Source organism: Pempheris klunzingeri, chromosome 20 (genome assembly GCF_042242105.1).
Source record: "Pempheris klunzingeri isolate RE-2024b chromosome 20, fPemKlu1.hap1, whole genome shotgun sequence".
NCBI lineage: Eukaryota > Metazoa > Chordata > Actinopteri > Acropomatiformes > Pempheridae > Pempheris > Pempheris klunzingeri.
Genome location: NC_092031.1, coordinates 2,481,210 through 2,505,995, shown reverse-complemented (window position 1 = coordinate 2,505,995; position 24,786 = coordinate 2,481,210). Strand labels below are relative to the sequence as shown.

At 41.8% G+C, this 24,786-nt stretch overlaps 1 protein-coding gene across 1 annotated transcript in view; it reads right to left on the bottom strand.

Annotated features, from left to right (window-relative positions):
• Positions 1 to 24,786, bottom strand: part of fmnl1b (formin-like 1b) — a 34,257-nt gene that overhangs the window by 8,607 nt on the left and 864 nt on the right. Inside the window, exons 2-19 of the mRNA XM_070851610.1 lie at positions 16,193 to 16,276; positions 15,418 to 15,501; positions 14,359 to 14,432; positions 13,701 to 13,784; positions 13,426 to 13,569; positions 11,792 to 11,900; positions 10,863 to 10,939; positions 10,691 to 10,784; positions 7,174 to 7,248; positions 5,377 to 5,487; positions 5,099 to 5,248; positions 4,880 to 4,981; positions 4,524 to 4,767; positions 3,495 to 3,749; positions 3,278 to 3,402; positions 1,984 to 2,186; positions 577 to 811; positions 332 to 400 (exon numbers count right to left, since the gene is read on the bottom strand). Coding sequence (XP_070707711.1) covers positions 332 to 400; positions 577 to 811; positions 1,984 to 2,186; positions 3,278 to 3,402; positions 3,495 to 3,749; positions 4,524 to 4,767; positions 4,880 to 4,981; positions 5,099 to 5,248; positions 5,377 to 5,487; positions 7,174 to 7,248; positions 10,691 to 10,784; positions 10,863 to 10,939; positions 11,792 to 11,900; positions 13,426 to 13,569; positions 13,701 to 13,784; positions 14,359 to 14,432; positions 15,418 to 15,501; positions 16,193 to 16,276 — 2,319 coding nt within the window. The remainder of the gene's footprint in view (positions 1 to 331; positions 401 to 576; positions 812 to 1,983; positions 2,187 to 3,277; positions 3,403 to 3,494; positions 3,750 to 4,523; positions 4,768 to 4,879; positions 4,982 to 5,098; positions 5,249 to 5,376; positions 5,488 to 7,173; positions 7,249 to 10,690; positions 10,785 to 10,862; positions 10,940 to 11,791; positions 11,901 to 13,425; positions 13,570 to 13,700; positions 13,785 to 14,358; positions 14,433 to 15,417; positions 15,502 to 16,192; positions 16,277 to 24,786) is intronic.

Here is a 24,786-nt window from a genome sequence, read left to right as displayed (position 1 = left end):
AAACACAGATCAAAACAGAAAACTGGATCCAACTAGTTTTATGAGACAACATGTACATTATATATATATATATATAATCTTTTCCTGCACATGAACAAAAATAAGTGACTTAATAAATAATAATAATGGAGAATAAATAATAATAGTTTTGCAGGAGGCCTTGAAATTGATTGTGATTATTACTAAACTAATTAATAACAACAATAATAATCTGATTCCTGCTGAAAGATTTAACTCAGCAGCTGAGACATGATGTCGGAGTGCAGGCGGGGAAATCAAACCTCTCATCAGCTTCATTCTCGTGGAGATAACAAACAGTTACCGCACTCACCTCAAGGATCTTCTTCAGCTTGGTGGAGGATTTGATCGACATCGAGGCGGCGATGAGGGCGTTCAGTTGCTGTCAGAGGAAGATTATTATTATTATCATCATCATCACTTTGTCTGATTCTTCCTTGTGCGCTTAAATCGATGACAAAACGACGGCTGTTCTGCTGTTTCAAGGACCAGAGGAATGATTTTTATGTGTGTTTCATACTTCCCCCCACCCTACCCACCCTCCCACGGTGAGCTCACCGGCTGTATCAGCTGCACGCTCTCGGGGAAATTGCCCATGAAGGTGAGGGTGCTGATTCGCTGGGAGAGTCGCGGGATCTTGCTGAAGCGCACCATGAAGCGGTCCTCCTCGCTGAGCTCGTCCAGGGGCCTGCCGCCGCACTCGTAGCCGTGGATGAGCTTCATCTCGTACTCGGTGGGGATGAAACGCTCCAGCAGCTCCAGGAAGTCCAGGCTCAGAGCTCTCTGGTTGTACCTGAGGGGACGTTCAGAGCGTCTGGTGTTCAGATACGACACTGGTGGCACATTTATTCTAGTATTGTTACTGTGATATACACGGGAACATGACACAAACATTTATTATTTTCTATTTTCAACATTTTTTGTGTATATATATTTATTATTACTTTTAATTTCTTTATCATATTTTATATTCTACTACTGTTATATTGTTTTTGTTGTACACTGCTGCCCATAAAGTTGGAATAAAATGATTTTTAACTTTTCTCATGAAATGATTGTGACAATGTGATTTATTCTTGATAAATTAATTTTATATCTTCTCAACTTTATTGATCAAACTCTTCCAAACATATCACAGTGAAACTTAAACCACAATGAACCTTTGTAAACTGTGTATTCAGGCTTTAACTAAATTGGGGGTATTGAACAATTATTCCAACTTTATGGACAACAGTATAGATATATTTTTTCTTTTTTTATATTGTTATTGTGGTATAATGCACATATTTTTATATATTTCTTATTTTTCATATATCTTTTATACTACTATTATTAATGAATAAAGGAGTAATCTTATTTTGATATACATATATATTGTAATATATGTATATATATTTACATTTATTTTTTATTATATATTTTATTCTACTACTGCTAGATTATTTTATTTGTGTGTATTTATATTTTTTCCCATATATATTGTTGCACATAGTTCTACATACTTATTCTCACATATTGTATTTTTGCTATATTACTGTTTATCTTTTTTTTGTTTTTACAAATTTATTATTTTTCATATTAAATCTTTTATACTATTATAGTTATATTATCATTTTCTACATATTTCTTATTTCGTTATTTCTATTTTTCAATTGTTTTCTATGTACAATAGTTGCTATTGTAGCATAATGTACATATTTCTACATACATTTTGCTTTTTATATTATATTTTGTTGTACTACTGTGTTATTTTTGCTTATACATATTTACAGCAGTATAATGTGTAGATTTTTACACACTTATTTTCTATTTTCTTATAATTTCTCTGTTATATAGTTTTATTCTGGAACAGGAAGAACTCCGTTATAATCTACCGTACTGATGAGTTTTTACTAGACGCTCTTCTTTAATCTGTCACAGCCGTTTTTATACACTCAGATTATGTGGGTGGTTTTCAGGACGTACGTCTCGATGGCACAGCAGATGTCGGATGCAGCCATTCCTTCCTTGCGCAGGGTGATTGCCAGGTTCTTGGCCCTGTTGGGCTCCATCAGAGACACCTTACTGGGGGTCTTGTGGGCCAGTTTCATCTTGAGGGTCCCCAGCTCCACGGGGGGGCACTGGGCCTTGGTCTTGAACTGCTCCTCAAACACGACCATGTTAAGCTCCTACGAAAGAGAGAGAGAGAGAAATAGGCAGAGATGGATGGAGGTGGTTCATTCAGTGAAATAACCGGCTCGTCAGCGCAGGAAAAGGCGGACCTGATGGAGCCGAGCCTTCGTGCTTCACCTGTGAGCTTCTCCTGCTTCGGCTGTGAGCAGCAGCTTTTGTTTGAGCGACAATGAGGAAATTATAGATTGAGAGCAGGGAGACGTTCAAACGCTGCATAAACAAAAGACTTCAGACAATAAAAGGCCGCTCTAATGAAGCCGCTCTGACACTTAAAACTAATTAAAACTAGATTAAATTAACACCAGACTAAACACCGACATCTGTTTTACACATTAGTGGAGATTTAACTCAAGTCGGTTTTACGTGTCTTTATATTTCTACATTTTGGAAGTTCTACGTTTTCAGGCAGCGACGCTACAAACGCATGATGATCTTCTATCCCATGATGCACTGCTGTAGATTAAACAGGATGTAAAGAAGCTAAGAGTACTTTTACTTTCAGTTCTTGGAGTAAATGCTGCTGCTTATATATTTACATACTTTTACTTGTAGTGAGTATTTTCACTGTGTGGTATTTGTACTTTTACTCAAGTAGAGGATGTGAATACTTCCTCCACCGCTGATGTTTTCTCACAAACAAAACTTTTATTATGATGAAAACTAACTAACTAACTACACAAGCTACGAACTCACAGCATGAAACCATTTTAAACTCAATAAGTGTATTAAAATGAATTTGAAATGAATTAATATTTTTCAGCTACTGGAAGAAAATGTAGATTAATGACTTTTTATTTGTTACAAGCCAAAATGGAAACACTCCTTTAAACATCAGTGTAAAAAATAAGTTAAATTAGTTTTTGGTTTTTTTTACATTTAATAACAAACCAGACATTCTTTCGATCACTCAGCTGCTGCTGCTTTTACAGCAAAGCAGCAGAAACAGAAAATGTTTTATAAAGAGTAAAGAGGAGAGTTTTTAAATCAACAAAATATATAATATAAACAAGTTTAGAGAATAACTTGGACCAAAGTGGATCTAAGGAGGATGTCCAGTGTGTGCGGTGGGATCGTGAGCTGGTCAAACCTCTAACACGTGCTCGTCGTCCAGCTCGTTGAAGATGGTTCCTGCCACCTGGTTGGATTTGAGGGCCTGCCAGTTCAGCAGCGGCATGCGGTATTTGGTCTGAATGGGCTTCTTCTTTTTGCAACCTCCAAGAAACCATGAAAAAAAGAATAAAATCTGAACTCTTCTATTAAAAATATGGTTATTTTTCAGACTTTTAACAAACAGTTTGACTCACCTGAGCTCCCGTCAGTCACTTCCCCGGATGGCTGGGTCGCACCACCTCCAGGAGGCAGCAGGGGTGGTGGAGCTGCTGGTGGGGCGGGAGGAGATTTAGTCGAGCCTGGAGGAGGAGGTGGTGGAGGAGGAGGAGGAGGAGGAGGAGGTGGTGGTGGAGGAGGAGGAGGAGAAGCCGACTGTGGAGGAGCCTCAGAAGGATGTGAGGAGGGCGGAGTGGCCTGGTGGTCGTTACCTGAATCTGCTTCTTCTTTATCTGTCGGGGAACAACGACACTGCTGTTTGTCACCTTTTCTCTGTGGGAACTAATGAAGAAGAGCCACGAAACCTCGATAAGACTCAACTTCAGCCTCCTAATGAGGTCTTTGAACGCTTCCTGGAGACGTTATCAGTGAATGAGGCCTCTTCATGAACACTTTTAATGAATGACTCATATGAATACATGAAGATACGCAGGGGAGGACATTTACCCACGAAATATTTAGAATTCACTACTGAACCTGATCTGCAAATAGCTTATTATTTCCCCCTACAGCATTTTCAAGCAAAGCAGCAAAATCTGAAAACAAACATGAGCTTTTTATTCCTCGTTCAACTTGTGGCACCAAAGCGTCTTCTTCCAAACCTCAAATGAAGCTTTCAGAGTGAAATACTCATTATATTTGATGGTTCCTGGCTCATCTGCAAGGAGGAAATAGATTCGAGGGGAAAATCCGAAGCGGTGTTTCTCCAAGAATGTAGCAGGGCAGGAAGTATTATGGTATTTATATATTATCTTTCTAGTTATTTAAACTACTCAAAGCACTTTTACATGACATCCTCATTCACACATTCACACATCATTCATACAGGAGGAATGTAATTTGGAGGTTCCCATAGGAGCTGGGGACACGTCGAAGGAGAGGAGAGGAGAGGTCACACTGTTAAAACTGGACCCCAGTGAGAGACCAGAGGCCCCCTGGTGATCTCAGTCTGCTGTGGGTGTTTCTCATTACTTCTGTAAAAGCTGAGACAAGATAACAGCTCTGACCTTTCTGCATCACGGGCTGGATGACGGGGACCACACGGAGGTCCAGGTGTCCAGAGGAGGAGCGCTCCATGCGGACCAGCCCCTGCTCCACCAGAGCCTGGACTTTAACCTCCAGCTCCCTCAGGGCCTCGGTGGATCGGTCCCTGTCCCTCTCTCTCTCTCTCTCCCTCTCACGTTCGAGCTCTCTCTCCCGTTCTCGCTGCTGCAGAAGAGTCACCTGGGAGGACGACTCACGCAGGCTCTCCTGCAGTACAGAGCGCAGTTGTGTTTCAGTGCATGCAAGTAGTCAGATCATATAAAAACTGCTGGCCGGAGCGATGAAAACAAAACGTAAAGAGGAGAAGGGTGTACTGTACCTTTAGGAGCTCCACTTCTTTTGTGGCCTGAATGAGCTTCTTCTCCAGTTCTGAGACTTTCTCCACCGCCTCCCTCTCACTCTCCTGCAGCCGGCTGCTCAGCTGTGACATCGAGAGCACAGCGTTCACGTGTGTTCATGTGTAATCATGTGGCCTGATGCACGGTGTGTGTGTGTGTGTGTGTGTGTGTGTGTGTGTGTGTGTGATGCATGTATGTACCTGTGTGTTGTGTTCCTGCAGCTCCTCCATGTGCTCCAGCAGAGCGTTCTTGGTCTCTGCGTCCTCCAGCAGCGCTCCCACATCAAACACGTTGTCCAGGTAGGCCTGGATCTGCACCAGCAGCCTGTCGCTCTCTGTGAACTTCAGCTTCTGATGATTCATGGAGAACAATCAACATGTTGCGGCTAATAAATGTCACATTTTGTCTAAACTGCACAATAAATAAAACTGCCAACGCTTCAGTGTTTTAATTTACGGGACTCGAACGTCACACTTGCCTCCAGGTAGTCATCCAGCCCGTGACGGGTGAACTCATACTGCAGGTGCACCCTGAAGTTCATGTTTTCCACCGAATGGACCACGATGTTGATGAACTGCATGCAGGCCACCTGGTGGGCACAAGGAACACACGCTTCACTTATGTTTTTAGCTGCCTTTAGCTTTTTTTCCAGGTGTGATTACTGCGGCTGGTCGTGATTAGAGAAGAGAGCAGCGTGGGAAGAACCAGGAAGTCTGACTGTCTATAATAGTATTTTTTTTCTTCCAGGTAAAGCTGCACTTTTAGTGAGTTATCAAGCAAAAAATACCAAATTCATCATAGTTCTAGTTTCTCATCTTCACGTTGTTGTGGTTGTTTTCTGGGGTTTTAACAGAGCAGCCCTGCTTCCACGTCAGTGTGCTCCACATTTACATTATTCATTATACTTCTTGTTTGAATTAATTTGACGGCTTAAAAACGACATGCAGTCATTCCTGCATACATATGTAGCTTCTTCTGATCATTCTGAGCTTTTTCCCAAAGAACACTCACACTTACATCCTCGTGGGTTAAAGCAAATTAATCTACCAACTTTAGAACCCATTCAGCTGAGTGCTCTCACATGCACTCGGACCATTTTACATAATTGCACGCAATCTGTTTTAATTAATGGGAAGACTGCCATTTTGTTAACAGCTCTCTCTGAGAGCTTTCTATTATGATGACTAATTACTCTTATTATTTCTTTCTTTTGCAACAGCCTGCACGGACAGGAGGAACGAACACAGCAACCAATAACTCATTCAGCGTTCATGCGGTCTGTGACTATTGTGGTAAAATTGGGCTCCCAGAACTTTGCAGCACTCGTGACAGACAGCTCACAAAAAAAGTGTGACAATGAAGTTAGAGATAATGTCTCTGCTATTCCACACATTCTTCTTCCTTGTCAAAGCGTGGCGCCTACATTTCCCACAATGCAACTCAAACACTGACAGTTTGGTTTGAGATCCAGGTTTTTCTCTGACTTGTAGTTTTCAGCTCCAAGCGACCTTTTTAAGGACATTTAAAAGTAAAAGAACTGTACTTGCACAGCACCTTTCTAGTCTTTTTGACCACTCAAAGCACCTCTACTCTGAAAACAAACATTTTTATTCCTCGGTCAACTTGTGGCACCAAAGCGTCTTCTTCCAAACCTCAAATGAAGCTTTCAGAGGAGTGAAATACTCATTATATCTTCCTGGACTTTGATGGTTCCTGGCTCATCTGCAAAGAGGAAATAGATTCGAGGGGACAATCTGAAGCCGGTGTTTCTCCAAGAATGTTGCAGGGCAGGAAGCATGAGGAGAGGAGAGGAGAGGAGAGGAGAGGAGAGGAGAGGAGAGGAGAGGAGAGGAGACCAGAGGAGAGGAGAGGAGAGGAGAGGAGAGGAGACCAGAGCCCCCCTGGTGATCTCAGTCTGCTGTGGGTGTTTCTCATTACTTCTGTAAAAGCTGAGACAAGATAACAGCTCTGACCTTTCTGCATCACAGGCTGGATGACGGGGACCACACGGAGGTCCAGGTGTCCTCATATTATTTTCAGACTTAAAAAGGCCTTTACGTAACCTTTTTCACACATGTAGCCGTTCCCCTGTACACTCTGGAGTTCTCCTTTAATTACAATAAGATTTCACTGGTGATTATCAGTATCAGGACTCCCAGTATCAGATGACCAGGACCGGTATCGAGTGCAGCACACTGTACGTTTCTCCCATCAAGTTATCAGCCTCCTCCCTGCGTGTAGTCTTACTCTACATGCCATCTGATTGGCCGTTTACCATGAAGTCGATGTTGCTGTCCTCGTGGCGGAAATACTCCATGAGCCTCTCGAACCGGCTTTTCTCTCCACACACCTGAGAAACACCAACAGAGAAGTTATCAGCAGAGTAAAACCACACATTGTTCTTTCTTCTGTTTCATTTAAAGTGATGAATCGCCGATGTGTTAAATCTGAGTGAAGACATAAATACACCTCCACCTTTATGTCTTCTCCACGCGTGCACACAGGGGGGCAGTGTGCTCACACAGAAACACAGAGATACACTCCGAGCTCTGTGAGCGCTCACAACTGTGACCTCTGTGATATTCACAGACACCAGACGTGGAGATAAATGAAGATTTAGTTACGACGGAGGTCATTAAAAGAATAACTGGTGAATAAGACAAACATCAGCCACAGATGGAGTTGTGGGAATCAGAATATCAGAGTTAATTCCTTTGGATTTGACAATAAGAGAGATTATCTGATCAGGATTACCAGCGAACATGGAGAATATTACCAATGTAGGAGGAGTTACAGGCGTTAGAGACTCATAACTAATGACTTCCTAAGGATTTAGACAGAATTCAGAGCTATACTGACACTGTCTATCTATCTGTCTGTCTTGGCTGTTGTTTGTGGAGAATCTGCGGTTGTGAAGAGCTGCCTTTGCACTGTGCAGGATGATTTCTTGTGCTACATACAGTCTACTACAGTCTTTCTACTTGTGCTCTCTTAACTAAGAGCTCAGCAGAGTCGCCGTCTCCTCCACTGGAATGAAGTCTGTCTATGTTTGCGGTCCTCTGCTCTGCCTCCCCCCTTTTTGCTCACTCATGTCCGCTAAATAATGCAGCACGCCAACCCGACAGCCTGCACGACCCAAAACAATGCCCACGTTCTGCTACTGAGGGACACATAAGCCAGCTCCTGGCTCGGCGCCCGCCTGCCTCTACTTTACGGCCACGAGCCATCTATCGCCCTCTCCATCTTTCTCCACCTCTCGCCCACACACACACGCCGCCGTTGCTGCGGCACCAAAACAAGTGCCACTCACTGTGATACCCAAGTCACCGCTGTGGTAACTGATGCTGCACCAATCAGCCAGGCGGGGGAGGGCTGATGTTGCCAGAGTTTGTAATTTGTCTGTTTTAGAAATGCCATGAAAACACCAAAACCAACAACATGTATGAGGTGTGCACCTAAAGCCCCATGAGCCACAGAGCTCCATGTTATTAAAGCCAAACTGGGTGACGTATTCCTCCTTTACAATGATCACACACTGTAGTTTATTGTGGTTAAATCCCATATATACGCCATCCTGCTCACTTGCTCACCACTTTTTCCCTAACAAACGCACACATCCTCCTCCTGTTTGTGACATGCAAGGTGCTAACGGCTTAATCACCAAACAGCAACAAAAAAGGTTTGTAAACTCAGATAAAAAACTTTATGATGAGGTGAAAAACAGCCTTAAATCAAAAAGAGAAAGAAAAGCATGAGTGTAAATCTAAGTCGTCATAAATGTCCAAGAGGTGTGACGTGTTGCAGATTCTCCAGATTGCATAAAAAATAATTAAATTCATGGATCAACTGTTTAAACAAAATCCTTCTCAATCAAAAACAAAACTACAACAACATATTTTACTCATCTGAAACTGAAATCATCTCAATACAATTATATTTAAAGTTTATGAATGATAATGTTGAATAATTATCCAGCTCCTAATAAACTCTAGTGATTATTATTGTTTTCTTTTATTCCTGTTTTCTGCATCCGCTGCTGTTTTGAGTTAAATACTTAAATACAAAGAGATGTTGTCGTCAGCTGCTCCAGAGTAAAAGCCAAAGTTTGCATTCAGTTCAGCAAAATAAAATCTATTTGTTTCTGTTCCTGCCCCCCCCCCGGGGATTAATTCACATATTTAAACTCAAGTCACAGTGAATAAAACTGTAAAGCCGAATTAAACTGCTGTTTTAAGTGTCAGCTCAGTGCCATTACAAAGACATTACAATAGTGGAAAAGAGTCCAAAAGCAGCTGCAGCCAGCAGACATTAAAGCTCTGCTGCAGAGCTTGTTGCAGGGCAGGTTTCTCACATCCTTGGCATTAACTAATAATAGACCTTCCTGGTTCAGGTTTATACTCCTTTCTGTCTGCGTTGTTGTAGCCGCAGGAGGCGATCTGTTGGCAACAGTTGCTGCCTCCTCAGGCGAAGATGAGAGAGGGCCGATTAGAGGTCGACAAGTGTTTCACATATTTACGCCTCCTCAGTCACTTTGGTCTGGCTGTGGGACAACTGGGACGACAGGTGGCCCCGGAGTTCCCCTTAACCTGCGCTTCACCGCATTAAAGGGCGGCTGGCATGTGGGTGCTGTGACACCAACACCACTTCTATTTAAAATAAAGCTTGAACGTGGGGTTGAGTCACCGCTGCTGCTGCTGCTGCTGGTGGTTAATATAGGTCGTCTTGGAAACAAACGGAGGCATGAAGTGGGAACAGTGAACTTTAAGGATGACTGAGCGAGATGTGTGTGAAGCTGAACTAATAATTTACAAGAGGACAAAGTCTTTGAAAACACCAGAACTGCAAACTCAGATTGATCTTTTCTGGTTTCTGGTTCATCATCTGTCTTGAACTTGATAGTTCCTGATTAAGAGAAAAATGTCGCCACTTTTATTCGTTTATTTGACAACATGCACCAGTTATTTACTTATTTCCACATATAGCAGTTATGGAGTCACACCTGATGAATTTAAAGCCATTTTCACTCTATTTTAGCTCCGTTTTTGGTCTCCACCACCAATTTAGGGGGGAAATATCTGGCTCTTTAGCTGCTAAATGCTCCACTATGTTCACCAGCGACTCTCTAACTGTGTCTGTCCGCCGTTTGTTGCTGAGCAGTTCAGGTACAGTGGGTTTTTAACAGCCATGAGAGCGTCGAGAGTGAAGCAGGACAGAGAAACAATGAACTGAAAGTCGGTTCGTCACTACGATCTTCATATTTTTAGCAGAAAAACATTGATTATTGCCAGATTTAATACCCTTGTGATCGTTTCCAAACATTATAACAGTTGTGTTTGCATGTTAACATTAACATGTTGTGTTCATGGTCAGTTGTGTACGACGGTTGTATCTTTAAAAAAGTTTAATCTTTTATCTGGTTAAATAAAGAAAAAATATGCATCAGTTTTTGTTTTGACTGTTTATGTTCAAACATTTACAAAAACATTTCAGATGTAAAAAAAAAGGTTCTGAAGAAAATCAGGTGTATTTTTCATCCAAATAAGTTTGATGTTTCTGTTTGCATGTCGACACTCGACTCCTTTCATCCTTTAATTTCTTGCTTATCGTTTAATTCTTGTAACCTTTACTTTTACTGTGTTTCACAGTGTGTGTATTTCATGGCTTTGAAACTGTGAAAGGTTCTTTATAAACAAAAAGTGTGAGTTAAACTCTTTATCACATGTGTGAGCACTAAACCTCGAATGTGAATTAAAACACTGTTTCAGACGGACGCGGCTGAATTGCGGTTTCACCTCTTTGAAGTTGTCGAAGGCCGACAGGATGATGTCGTGGCCTCCTCTCACCAAACACACGGCCGCCAGCAGCTCCAGCACCAGCGCCTTGGTCCTGAGAGGCAGAATACATGTACGTCCATTTATTTCTCTTTGACACACTCACAGTCGTGTTAAAGGTGATGCTCCATACCTTGGGTTTCTGTTGTTCAGGCTGAGTGTGATCTCGTTGACACAGCAGGGATGTTTCATCACCTGGCTGAACCCAGACTGACAACACACACACACACACACACACACACACACACTCGTAAAGATCCTTAAACAGAGACAGGACGACAGCCGAGAGTCTATAGAGTGACTATAATCACACTTATATTCTTGTTCTCGTCGTTTGACTCAATTAAAATCTAATTTAACCTCATTTTAGGTTCCTGATTATAAAATATGACGTTGAAATTAGGATTAAGTTTTGTGAAAACTTGGTCAGAATTTAATTCTGATGAAATATATACAAGTCGTAGTTGTGAGATGAGTCAATATTTAGACTTTTAAGAGACAATTTGAAAATTTTGATCCCATAATAATGATTTAATCGTGTGATCATGTTTAAGAAAGGCAATAAATTTCATAATATTGACTCAAAAAGTCACATTTTTCACTGTGTGACTCATAAATATGACATATTCTCTTTAATAAGGTTTAATCTTGATTTACAGAGTTAAATGCTTGACTGAGTGTCTCCTAATTTTGATGACGAATATCATAATCTTGGCTAAAAAAGGCAAATTGCTGTCTTAGTGTCTCGTAATATTCCAGAATTTTGACAATAAAAGTCATACTAAATTAGAAAGTCACATTTTAAACTTAGAAACTAAGATAAATACTTTATAATATTTACTTAAATACTTACTTTTGAAGTCAAAATTGTGTATTTGTCGGTCATCATTTTGGCTAAAAAGATCATTTTATGTCTTAATATGTCATCATTTTTACTTAAACTCTTCTCTTCCATACGTATCTGTCCAACATGACGGACAAATTAAAGGCCCTGAAATGACAGAAACAAAGATCTATTTCCCCAAAACACGGCGGGCGCTCAGAGGAGGCGGTTTTAAATACCTGATAGTTCATGATGGCACGTAAACACATGATGCAGAGATGAACGTCGTCTGTCTGGCTCACGACACGGGAGTTCCTCAGGACTTTCCTGTTTTGGAGAGAGTTGAATCTGCCAGGTGAGAAACGCTGCGGTTACGGCTTTGTCCTCCCTACACCTGCACTAACACACCACGCACATAATATATCATGGTTAATTCACTGAGAACCACACGGCGAAGCTGCAGACTGATATTAAAACTGATAAAACGAACAGTCCCACCTGTGTGACGGTAAGTTTGTGTGTTGATTTGTTTCGCTCAGACATTTCTCACATTCACGCTCACACAGGTCACAGTTAAACACACACAGTCTGAGCAGGAGGCCGCAGCAGTATGACAGGAATGCAGCCGCTTCACATCAGAAAGATCAGATGTCTAAGTGTGTGTGTGTGTGTGTGTGTGTGTGTGTGTGTGTGTGTGTGTGTGTTCACATTTTACAGCTCATTGACATCTACACATTTTCCCCAGTAAAACCTTCAGAGTTCACTGCCACGACTTTAAGGAGTTATTGTGTGTCTGCTGTCGAGTTAAAAGACGTCTGTAAATCTAAACGTCTTCTTCGGACACATCAGACCTCTAAAAACACGACAACCAAACTAAAAACACGACAACCTGACGTCATTACAACAATAAAGCAACAAAAAATTACCAGTATTAAACATGAATCTTACTATTTTTAAAATTATTTAATTAAAATTCAATCTAGTATTTAATTATATTAATTATTCATTATGTCCTATTATTCATTGAGTATATTTTTTATTATTTGTAATATATTGACATTTATTTTTGTTTTTTCAATGTATAATATCATTTTTCAGTATATTGCTAATTGTAAAATTTGCAAAATCTTCATCATTAGAAATTAAATCTATGTCTCACTGCGACTTATAAATACATATTTTATTCTATTTTTATCATTTAAAAATCTGAATTAAGATCAATCAAATTCAACCTGCTTAAATAAACGTCACAATTAAAGTTGTATATGTGGGTTTTTATTTTTATGACCTGTTTTTGTTTGAAAAATATCTGCATTTGTGTGTGTTGTGTGTGTGATATGAGCCGGTGCTTTGTTTGTGTGCCTTCTGTATTGATCGAACTGTATCTGGACATAAACAGCCGCGCTCCACTACAACTGTATCGTCTGTCGAGGGAGATCAGAGCGGTTTGTCTGAGACGGCGTCTGTGTGAACTGAATATAATCTGTGCAGCAGATGAGGGATTTCTGTCTGTGTGTGTGTGTGTGTGTGTGTGTGCACATGTACATAAAAACATGTCTGAGTGCAAATCACAAAGAATCTGCACTAAATGTTCTATAAGTACAGAACATGGTGGCTCAGTTCTTTCTGCAGCAGCCAAAATGCCAAAAAAAAAGAAAAACACACATATTTCTTATGTTTTTAATGTCTTCACCTTGAACTGTGCTCTATAAATAAAATGCTCACTCTTATTATTAATATTACTATAGAGCTGATGTATTAGATCAGCTTCTCACACCTGTTATTAACTTATTAACTGAGTTGCAAACAGGTGAATGTGGAGTCGTCCTCAGCCGTGACTCCTCCACCTGAAACCATCGAGCGCCGCCCGTACCTGACTGTGAAGGCCTTGCTGCCTTTCGTGGCACTGTGAGTGGGCGAGCTGCTGGCACTTCGGCTCAGATCCTCCGCTGACTTGTCCATAGTTTTGCTTTTGTCTGTGGGCAGCGCGCCATTGTCCAAACTGTCCGCGTCATACCTGCGAGTGGCAGAGGCAGTTTACTCTCATATAAATGCAGCCTGCAGCGGTATTCATGAGGAAAGAGGTGCATGATGGAGTTAAAACTGTTCCAGGAATGACAAATAACGCTGTTCCTAGTTGATACCTACGTGACAGCACTGTGGGCAAACGACAGATAATCCACCAGAACATCTAGGCCTTGGTTTTCCTCGTTTAGGAACTCCTGAGCCCAGCTGGAGACGAACAGAGCAGAAGTTAGTGACACAGAGAGACACTACAGGACTAAAGGATATGACCATGAAACTCCCCCAGCTGATTAACCTATTATTATTTTTTGTATTACAAGTTTTCTGAAATTTCCAGGACAGAAATCTATAAAAAGGTTTTTATAGAGGAAATGTTGGATACCTTTAGTACTTTAACAACCATAAAAAAAACTAATTTCACCAGGTTGTTTGGCAATAAGACGTTTTACAAATCAGGCTTTGAATGATATATGAACAAACCGCTCTGGAAAAAACCTTCAGAATATAGATATGAATATAAATGTGGTGTCTGTCTACTGAAATGGAGATTTCTGGCTCAGAGTTTGATGATTTCTTTCCAAAAACAGCCTTTAAAGATTTGAATTTAGGAAAAATATACAGACGCAAATAGAGTTTAGTAAAATAAACATCTACATTTGTATTTCAGGATTTATTGGCTTAATGTTTGTTTGTGTGTGTACTATCAACTTCTTTTCTACAGCAACTGTTTAAACTCAACTAAACCTTTTTTTCCCCAAATGGGAACTGGAGTGAGACTCACCCTATGTGATTGGTCCTCAGGGAAATCTCCAACTCTCTGAGGATCTGAGTGGATTCCTGGACACGTCTCTTAAACTGGCAGGACACATGCAGGGAGGTTACAAGGTCAGAAAACACCTGATTGTTCAGAAAATGCAGAAAGTGTCACGGCAGATGGCAAAAGCAGTATTAAAATAAAGAAATGATGTCCTCCAAAGCCATTTAATAGTGCAACATATTCATAAATACGTCCACAAACAAGCCTTGAATGAGCTACAATGGCTGTAATGCAATCCTTTGGTGTCTGACAACATTATAGAAAGGATCCCTACAGATAGAGACCTGTAAGAGCCTTTTGGTTTAACCAGAAACAACCGTTATATTGATTAGTTTGAAGCCACCAGACTCCACTGACGAAAGCAACAATTTTACCTCACAGAATACAGAAGCTGCTGGTCTACTGATGCTTTGATTGGTTAGTTTGATTGAATCATTGTATGACTTTGCTGTTTTAAAGACAAACTCTGGATCCAAACTAATGTGCAAAACCATCAAAGTCAGAAAAACTACACTGGCAACTCCTGTATTATGTGAGGTAAAATTACTGTTTTTGTCAATGGAGTCTGGTGGCTTTGAAGAGAGCTATTGAACAGCTGTTTGTGGTCAAACAAAAAGGATCTTACAGGTCTGTCTCTGCAGGGATCCACCCTGAAATATTATCACACAATTAGAATACCAGTAAGTCAGGCCTGGTATTAGTAAATGTGAACTTAAGACATTTTTAGGGACTTTTTAAGGACCTGGAGCCACCTTTCTTCATCTGGTGTGCAGCCTGCTGGAGGTGTAGAAGGCACCACCAGTTAGTGTTACTACGGCAACAGCTGCAAACAGCCTCGCTGTGCCTGAAAGCAGAGGTTTAACCTCAACCTTTGTAAATATCTGTGTAAATATCAAAGATCAGAGCAGAGGAACAGCTCAGTCTAAAGTGAAAATGTTCGTGATATCGATGATTTTGAGTCTCTGCCACAAAAAGTTTCATTAATTTAAACTGAGATGTTGACGTGAGTTAGTTTGGTTGTACCTTTCGACTGACCCCTCCATGATCCAGGTAACTCTTCAGCTTCTCCAGATAGGTGGACGGTGGATTCTTCACTTGAAAGCGCTCCTGAAGATGCAGAGAAACACCCACACACACACACACACACACACACACACACACACACACACACACACTCAATGATAATCATGTTTGATTACTGTGCTGCAGTGAGAGCAGAGCTCAGTTTGATTACCAAGCGTCTCTTATGCAAATGACTTTGATCTTAACAAGTTTGCAGAGATGATTCCACTGTGATGCTGCAGTTGCGTTCACACACACACACACACACACACACACACACACACACACACACACACGCGCACACACACACACGCACACACACACTCCTGCTGCCTTTGATTGAAACATCCACTCTGTCAGGTTTTGACATTTGAGAGGAAGCAGAAATCACCGACAAAGATCAAAGTGGATATTTTTGGGGCTTCAGTGTGATCATATTTATTTTAAGAAGCGCTGAGTTAGCCTCAGTATGATGGTGACAGGTGTCCTCTGTCACTCTCCCATCGTGACCCCGCGGTTACTATGGCGATGTACAATATTAATGAGCCTCCTCGTGTGTGTCCATATGTGTGTTTGAGAGGACCGAGGTGCTTTCTCGGGTTTGGTCTTCACATTGCTCCAGCGGATTGATCGACCGGCACTGTTTATACTGTGCGTCGGCCGGCCGTGAAACACGAGCCTTTAATTGGCTTATTTCTGCATGATGACAAGAGAGTTGGTGGAAAACGTGACCCACCTGGTCACAGATCAGGTCCCACTTCTTCTCGTTGTCATACTGGCTGAGGATCTTCACCTTGTCCGGAGGAAGATTCATGGTGTTCTGGAAACAGAAACAAAATCAGTTGAATCTGAAAAATGTGTCTTTTTGTCTCCATTAAAGGAAACAATGAAGATATGTGGTTTTATTTTGGAGATTTTTGAAGACTTCTGTAAAAAGTAAACAGTTTCTATACTGAAAGGAACAACAAGGTCTTTGGAGATGAATCAGAAATGCTTCTTTAGACTTCAGACTGGGTTAGAAAGTCAGAGGGTTTGCAGTTTAGAGTCTGTGCCTCTTGTTTCGATTCTGATGAGTAGTTTTTTTGTTAATTCATTGCCTGTTTGCTGTGTGCTTGACTTTAGCTACCTGCTCTGGTTTGTAAAAAGCACTTTGGTGTTTTTAAATGTGTTTTTTAAATGACTTTTCTACAAACTGATAACAGATCACGTCCCTTATCTGCTCCACAGTACTCAGCCTGATGGACACTCTGACTGCTATTTGCATCAGGATGAGCTTTGTGTTACGGTAAACTCACTACATTAAACTAACCAGACCCAGTTCTCGATACCAACTGACAACAAACAGGGGGCCTCAGGACGCATCACCACCATGGAGCCTTTTTGTGTCACTCAGAGGGACGTCAGCGTCGTCTATGAGCCACTGATCCACTACTGAGTCACTCTGAGTCACACGTCTTTATTTCTGCCTTGTTGGAAGCATCACAGGTCCGTTAAGGTCTGTTGTCACAACACAATAACAAGTGTGTTGCTAATGATGCACCTCATCACCGCCTCATGACACGGATAAGTCAAACATTGCTAGTTTCAAATCATACAAATGTTGCTTTATTTCAAAATGTTACGTCAAGATTTGCTCTCAAACACACGAGCTGAACCCTCTGTGATCAGCTGATGTGGCCAACGACAGCTTCGTTTGTGGGAAATCTAAAAAAAAAAGCCGACAATGATACGTTTCTGAGAGCTGAAACATCCTCAGCACACACACACACGCCGTCACACTTCACTCCCATTAACGCACTGCTGCTGTCCCACATAATAAACAGACTCCTGCACACACACACACACACACATCTGCTGCACTAATTATAACCCCCACACACACACAGACATGAAACTGGGCTAGTCGACAGGAGGCACCCACTCAAGGACGACAGCCATCTCCTCACTTTGCTTAAATGCTACATTGTCCTCCTCGTATCTCGCTGGTTCCTCCTCTCCGTCCGCCCTCGGGCCTCCTGCTGCCGTCTCATAGCTGCTGAGTCCATCAGGAGGTCGGTGAGAGCGTGGAGTCATCAACACACACTCACTCTGCTGAGGGAAGTCCAGCCGAACCACACAGCCAGTTTTTACAACCGAGTTTTCTACTTTTATAAAAGGAAATAAATAGAATCTGTTTCTTTAACATGGTTTGTTGTCAAATCAGCAAAACACCTCAGTTGTTTTACAGTTTTAGGACATTCAGATACTCGTTTTATTCATTCCTGAGGTGAAGGCCGCGGCCGTGTGAATGCTAAAACACACAGAGAGTGTGTTGACGTGACGAGCGCCACGCTGACAAACAGGGGCACAGCAAAGTCCAAATAGCAGATGAAATCAATGGTGCTGTGAGGCTGGATGTGCAGACAATAAATCAGGCCTGACGAATGGAGCCGGTGGGTCAATATGTGCTGGCTGTGTTCGTCCTGATGGATCACTAACAAACAGTGCAAACCCAAAGAGGAAAACCAGCCTGGTTTATCTGGTACTTTTACAACAAAGCTCCTGAAAACCTGCCTTCTAAGTATCTCTCTCTCTATAACATTAAACACTAATGACTATAAAGGGGAAACAAATACATGTTTAGATGTTATTTAGTTTGACTCTGCTTCAGTGGTTTGATCAGATTTGGTTGACAGACACCAAACGACACACAAACTGTCAGCAGATTTTGAATTAAATCCTGATCGAACCAACAAACGAGACATCCTGCAAGGTGAAAAGAACGCCGAGACAAAACAAAAAGAGAAAAACCTCATGCCTGTTCATGTGGGATCCCATCCCAAAAGTAAGCAGAGGATTGAGAAAATATGTTTTCAGGGCTGTTAAAAAACCAACAGTAACAGTAAACAATATTGCTAATCAGGTCTAGTCAGTTCATTAGATTATAATACAGCCTTTGCTCAGCTTTTTAGGAATAAAATTCAAGGTACCTGAACCCAACTTTTCCAGATTCTCAAATCTTTTATCATCACATCGTCACTTTTTCCTCCCTACCCACAGTGATCAGTGTTTATTCTACCAGCTCTCTGTATTAAATTTGACTGTTGTTTGTTTCGATCAAGATTATTTAGCGCTCAAATGCAGGTGCAGTAGTTAGCTAGCTAACCAAGCCAAAGGTCAGAGGACGTACACAGATCTGAGAGCTGATTCATGTTGGCGCCCATATCAGTCATTCCTGCTCCGCATCCGGTGTGAGACGCCAAGACACAACAAATAAATACGACGGGATCATTTCATCTCAGATGTTAAAAGATTTCTGCTTCACACGAGTGACTGTGTAGATGAAACACCAGATTGTTGTTTTTTGGGAAATATATTCAAATTCTAACGTTTTCCTGACCTTGAAAACAAACAAACTGTTAATAATAATAGAAAACTCTCTAAAAAAAAGCAGCACAAACTCATCTTGGACCTTTAAAGTGGCTCAGTTTCCTGAAACAGCTGTTTTTGTCACAAACTTTACTCAAACAGGATTAAATGGTGCATTTGTTGGGGACTATTTTCAGCAGCGGATTAATCCACATTTGGGGCTCTGGTGGGTATTTGGGGCTGCAGGACGGTGTGTGTGGGACTGAGTCAGAATAAACTACAGTGTGTGTGTTCACGATAATGAAGGAACGTGTCCATGTGGCTCACTGACATTGTTTTTAATAGTTTGGAGGAACATTTTTGCTACATGTACATTTTCCATCACAATAGCTCAGCTGACTTTTTGCACATCTGTTTGCCAGAAGAAGAGAAAGTTTATCAGCTTGTCCCATTTATGTTAAAATGAATTACACCTAATTCACCTCAGCACCAAATCAGATAATCACATCACTGACAGATGTAATGCTGTGTGGTCTGCAAGGACTCATCTCCGTCACGCTGATGTCAAAATCAAGCTGTGAGTGAACACAGTCGTCAAGTTTCACATTTTAATGAGCTGAATTTTCCTCTCCAGCCTGCTGGCGTCCGTGTGTCCTCAGCGGATCGTTTTATACACAGTAGGACGTTAAGTGTGAAAGCATGTTGTCACACTCAAATTAGCACTTTCTCCATGACAACCTGCACGGCCTCGGCATTTTCTAGCTTTAGAAATCACTTTAACTCGGCTTCAAGTGTGCCGCTTTAAGTGGCGTTAAAAAGTAAAATCAGTGACCTTTATAACAGTTATTAACATCCACGATAAGTGACTGAGCAGCAACCAGAATCGAGGTCAGTTTGAAGAGCACGCTGTAAATGTGACGCATCTCTATTCTGTGTAAAACAACAACGGGAACAGCCGTGAATTCAAGAATATGAGTCTCAAACTGCCAGCGGGAAGACAAAGTGTTGACTTCAGCTGACAGAAGTGGGGCGTTTAGTCTCTGAATGATGTGTGGTGATGCATCCCTGAAATCCTGAAGCTGCTGAGTATCTCAAAAAGAGGGATCGATTGAATTATCATGTTCACAGAAACAAGCTGCGTTTGCAGCAGTGGCTGAATAATTGCTGCTAAATCTGTGTCCTCCTCCCTTCCCCTGTTTCTCTCTTGTTTCATACAAAGCTGTGTGTGTTTCCACTGACATCACATTGAAAACGCATGTAAATCAATGTCAGGATCATAATTTGGAGCATTTGTCACTTTGATTATAATTTCCTACCATTGTTAAATGGACTGTAATTTACATTCTAAACTACCAGGATATTTAGGAACAGAGAAAGGCTGAATGGACATGAATACACAGAGAGGACAAAAGTATTGGGACACCTGGATACAAGATCCCAACACTTAATTCATTCAAATGAACGTTTATCAAGCCGCATGCAGGAGTGGTAAGAAACTGATTCACTGATGTGGTGCTTTGATTTTTATAATCTCATCAGATCTACTGCATCAAACTCTGATAAAACACATTTCTGGGTGTTTTTAAATATCTATCATCATCTCAGGGCCCTGTGCAGGCCAGTCAGGTTAAGTGGATGTCCACATACTTTTGGCCATGCAGTGTTTTGGCTGGCTGCAATAGAAGAAGATATCCAAGCAGTACGCAAGAGACATCTTTCACTAAATCGTCCAAGTTAACTAATAAAGAAACTATTAAATATCTCTACTTCTTAATCTGCTAAAAGTAGAGAACTGGTAAAAAAGTGAGTAAATGTTTGCTCCTTTATTCTCCGTCTTTCTGCTTGTGCCTCAGTCTGTAAATAGAGTGCACAAATCCACAGATGTACATTTACAATTCCACCCACTGCCGCATTCCCTGTTGGGAAATATGCAAAGTGTTATGTAAAACACTGAGGAAAAAGTGCTCCACGTGAATTTGATTGTGACGGAAGTGTTGGAGCGCTGAAATGATCAGAGTTCCACAGCACACGCAGCAGATTTCTGGTGCTTTCGTATTGATTCTTGCAGTTTAGAAACACTGCAGTGGCACCAGACACGAGCCATATAATCTGAATAAAGCATCAATAAAAGCTGCTCAGAGAAACCCGCCGGCCTGCGTCACACACAAATACTGCATGTTCACATGCAAATGTGAACATGCAAATGTGAACATGCAGGCGCACGTCGGCTCTGCAAACCTACAACCAAAGGGAAGCCTGACACTTTGTGCATCTGTTGTCCCTTGGACTCTCTGCAGAATGTGACCAGTGACAGTTTGTAGCATCCCTCTCTTCTCCCTCTCCTACCTCAGCCTGCAGCCGGCTGGTTTGTATGCAGACGTAGTATCTTCTCTACTCAGCACAGGGGATTTACAATGCAGAGTCAGCAGAGGAAGGGGACGATTGGACGAGGAGAGGGGCGGAGGAGTTAGTGGAGAGAGATGATCTATATTTGATGGGATACAATGGTGATGTAGCAAAAAGCACCCTGTTAACACCCAGGAAGTGTGTTCAGCTCAGTGCAGGGAGAAGAATGGATTTAGACGCAGCATACAGTTAAACTGCTGCAGAGTGACGCCTGCTTTTTGGGTTTTGGTGGGTTTTTTTTGCACATTTAAAGACTGCACACACCTGCACACTCGTACAAACACACAGCGCTGCAGCTACACACACACTGAGGGAGGAAAACCTGCAGCAGCTGGCAGAAGAAGACGTACGCTGTTGGCACATTAATTCACTGCAGTGGTCATCCAACGACTCCACCACATCCCACACATACACACAGGAGTCGTTCCCCTGCTACACAGATCGTATTGAATGTGGACAATATGAATATGCAAACATCTTTCTCCATGCAAAACAAGAGAGTAAAGTCGAAGCATCGTCTGTGTTCGATGAGAACATGTCGAGCACAGTCACAGACTAGAGATGCTCCTTATTCAATATGGCCTAATTGACAAATGGAGAGCTGATAAAATCAGAACATGTTATGTGAACAAACAGGTTGTTTTTCAAACTTGACATGAATCATACAGTAAAAATACTGTAGATTCACAAGAGACATGAGGCCCCTGGTTTCCCAGCTTGGGGAGGCACATTGTCCTGACCTCAACCCCATCAGGCACCTCTGGGATGAACTGGAACGCTGGCTGTGAGCCAGACCTCATCACCAAACATCAATACTGACCCTCACTGGTGCTCTCGTGTCTGAAAAGCAGCTCTTCCCTGCAGCCAGGCTCCGACATGGAAGAACTGAGAGGGGTGGAGGCTGTTGGCTGCCTTACATGTTAGCTATGAAAGGACTCCACAGACGTCTAAAGCAGATGATGAAGTGATGTGTCACTTTTTCTAAGGAAGCGCTGAAGCCCTCCTGTCTTTGTATTTTAGGTGTAATGTAGTTTAAAGGGTCAGTTTGAAGTTTTTAGTCTTCAGTAGCATTAAGGAGCTGACATGCGATACGTAGTCCTTCCAATCATTTGACACTATTCAGGTGGTGAAGAAGCTAGAGGAGACTTTGGAGATGTTTTACTGGAAAGAAAATGTTTCAACACGCATTGCATTATAACTCTGAATGTACTTAACCTCTTAAAACTAGCCAGTGTTTGTGTTGGGGTTGGGATCGCAGCAACTCCACAAACTAAAACACCCCCTCGCCCCTGTAAGGTTAAAGGTCTGTAGAAAGTTTGTGGTGATTTGCATAGTTCTGGCACACAGCATGTCCTAGTTATCGTTGTTCAAATATGACTTAAAGATAAGGATAAACTTTCTCTGTCTCTCAGTCATGTTTGAACTGATATAGTTTAGGTTGTTTTAGTCCAGAAAATGGGTGGATGTCAAGAGGTTAATTGTGTGTCAACATGGAGATCTGATTATTTACTGGATGACAAGCTCCTTTTCTCTCATGTCCAGAAACAAGAGAGTTCCATCTGTAAAATACTGAATGGGATAAAATGAGACTCAAAGTATCCAGAATGATCATCTGGGGAGAAGGAAACTCAAAGAAGCTTCACTTCATCACTTCAGCTAACGTCCGTCTCAGCTCTGCAGCCTCACGGAGGTCAAGTCCTCGCTGCGACTGTGGGGGGTTAATATTTCACACAGAAGGTGCTTTTCAGATATTTCTTGGACTATTTAAAAGATCATATCAATAAAAGGATTTAGTATTTCTCCCACCTGAGTCACAGACGTGGAGCAGCCTCACCAAAGACGTGGAATTCAAACTTTCACAAACGTCTGCTGTCTGTTTTAAATCTATCACAGGAAGTCTTTGTTTTCACTGTAATTTCTTGCATTCCAGATGTGAAATATCCTCAAATTATATGTTTCTATCAAGGAGCAATGCAGGCCGATTAAACTTTTACAGCTCAGTCAAATGTTTCTTAAAGCCACAATCTTACGAGTCATGATTGATTATTATGGCTACAAACCAGCAGATCTGATTCTGCAGCTTTAACGAGCTGATCTCAAGTCCAGTCCACCAAACCACTATCAAAGACATCAGCTTGAAATGGCTCAGATATCCTATCGACAGGGAAAAGACATTAGCTCCTCAGCAGAGGTAATTAGAGTTTTGGTTGTGTTTTACGGTCACACGTATTGACTGGACTGCCTCAGTGGAAGGGAGCAGCGTTTATCAGGTATTTAATTGATTACAATTCACCTTCACAAGGGTGAGGAGGAGGCTGTTTGTGTAAGTACGCTCACTGACAACAAGCCTCAGGCCTGTTTATGTTTCATGCTATCAAATCCCAGATCAGCTCAACGTCACGGCGCATATCATCACGCACCCCAGGGGCTCTGATAATCAGGCCCGGAGACAAATGACAAAAGGAATCGTACATGAATGTCGTCTGGTGACATATTGAACATAGCTGCTCTGTCAGACTCTGAGCTGTCGCTGCCTTGTTTTTTTTTCCCCACCGTCACCACGTAGGCATGAGTTCGGACTGCTGCCGCCCGTGTTGCTGTAAACAGGAGACAACTAGCAGCACAGTGAAGGAGGTCATGAGGAGAAAATCAAGTTAAGGGTGGAGGAATGCTGCTCATTGAAGGGTGAGACTTAATGATTTTGTCATTGTGGCTCTGAGTGGTTTGGAAGGAGGGGCAATAACAAAAAACAACAGGATTAGTTTACTTTTCTATTTGTTTTTTTCAGCATTTTCTGCTTTATTTGAGAGTGAGGGGACGACCAGGTGAGCTCCACAGGAAATATACTTTTATATTATAGAGACCTGAAGTCCATGTTGGTGAAGAAAAGCCAGTAAGAGTGATTTACTTTGCGTCTGCGGTTACACCACATGGCCAAAAGTATGTGGACATCTCAACAGCACATGTGATTGTTTAACATCGTATTCCAAAAAACACGGGCGCTAATCTGCTGCTTCAACCACCTCCACCTGTCCGTCTGCAGGGGTTTGCTCTCATTCACACATCAGTGAGATCGAGGCTGTCCTGTCCAATAACAACGTGGGAAGTAAAAGTAGTCGTTAAAAGATGAGAGAAACTTTGTTGATCCCATGCAGGGAAATTGAAGCATGAGACCAGCGGAAGTAAAATCCTACAATAAAGGTTCCCTGTGGAGGTTTTGGCCTCTTGGTAGCACGATGGAGGAGTTTCCAATGAGTGGGTTCCTGTTTTGTTTGTCTTGTGCTCACACAGGATGCCACACATGTACTTATGTTGGTGTACATAGTATTTAGTAAATGTTTCAAGACACAAACACTCACAAAAGGGTGTGTAACAGTGTCAGAAACACGGCATCCTGCCAACAGTGGAGCCAACAACCATTTCAACAATGAGAAAATTAGTACATTTGTTGGGCGACAAACCCCGGCTCACAGTTTGGGTTCCAGATCATCCCAGAGGTGTTGAGTAAAGTTCAGGCAAAGAAGTGAAGCCAATGTGGAAGAACCTTAAACCTGCATCCTTTCTAATGACGCCGTC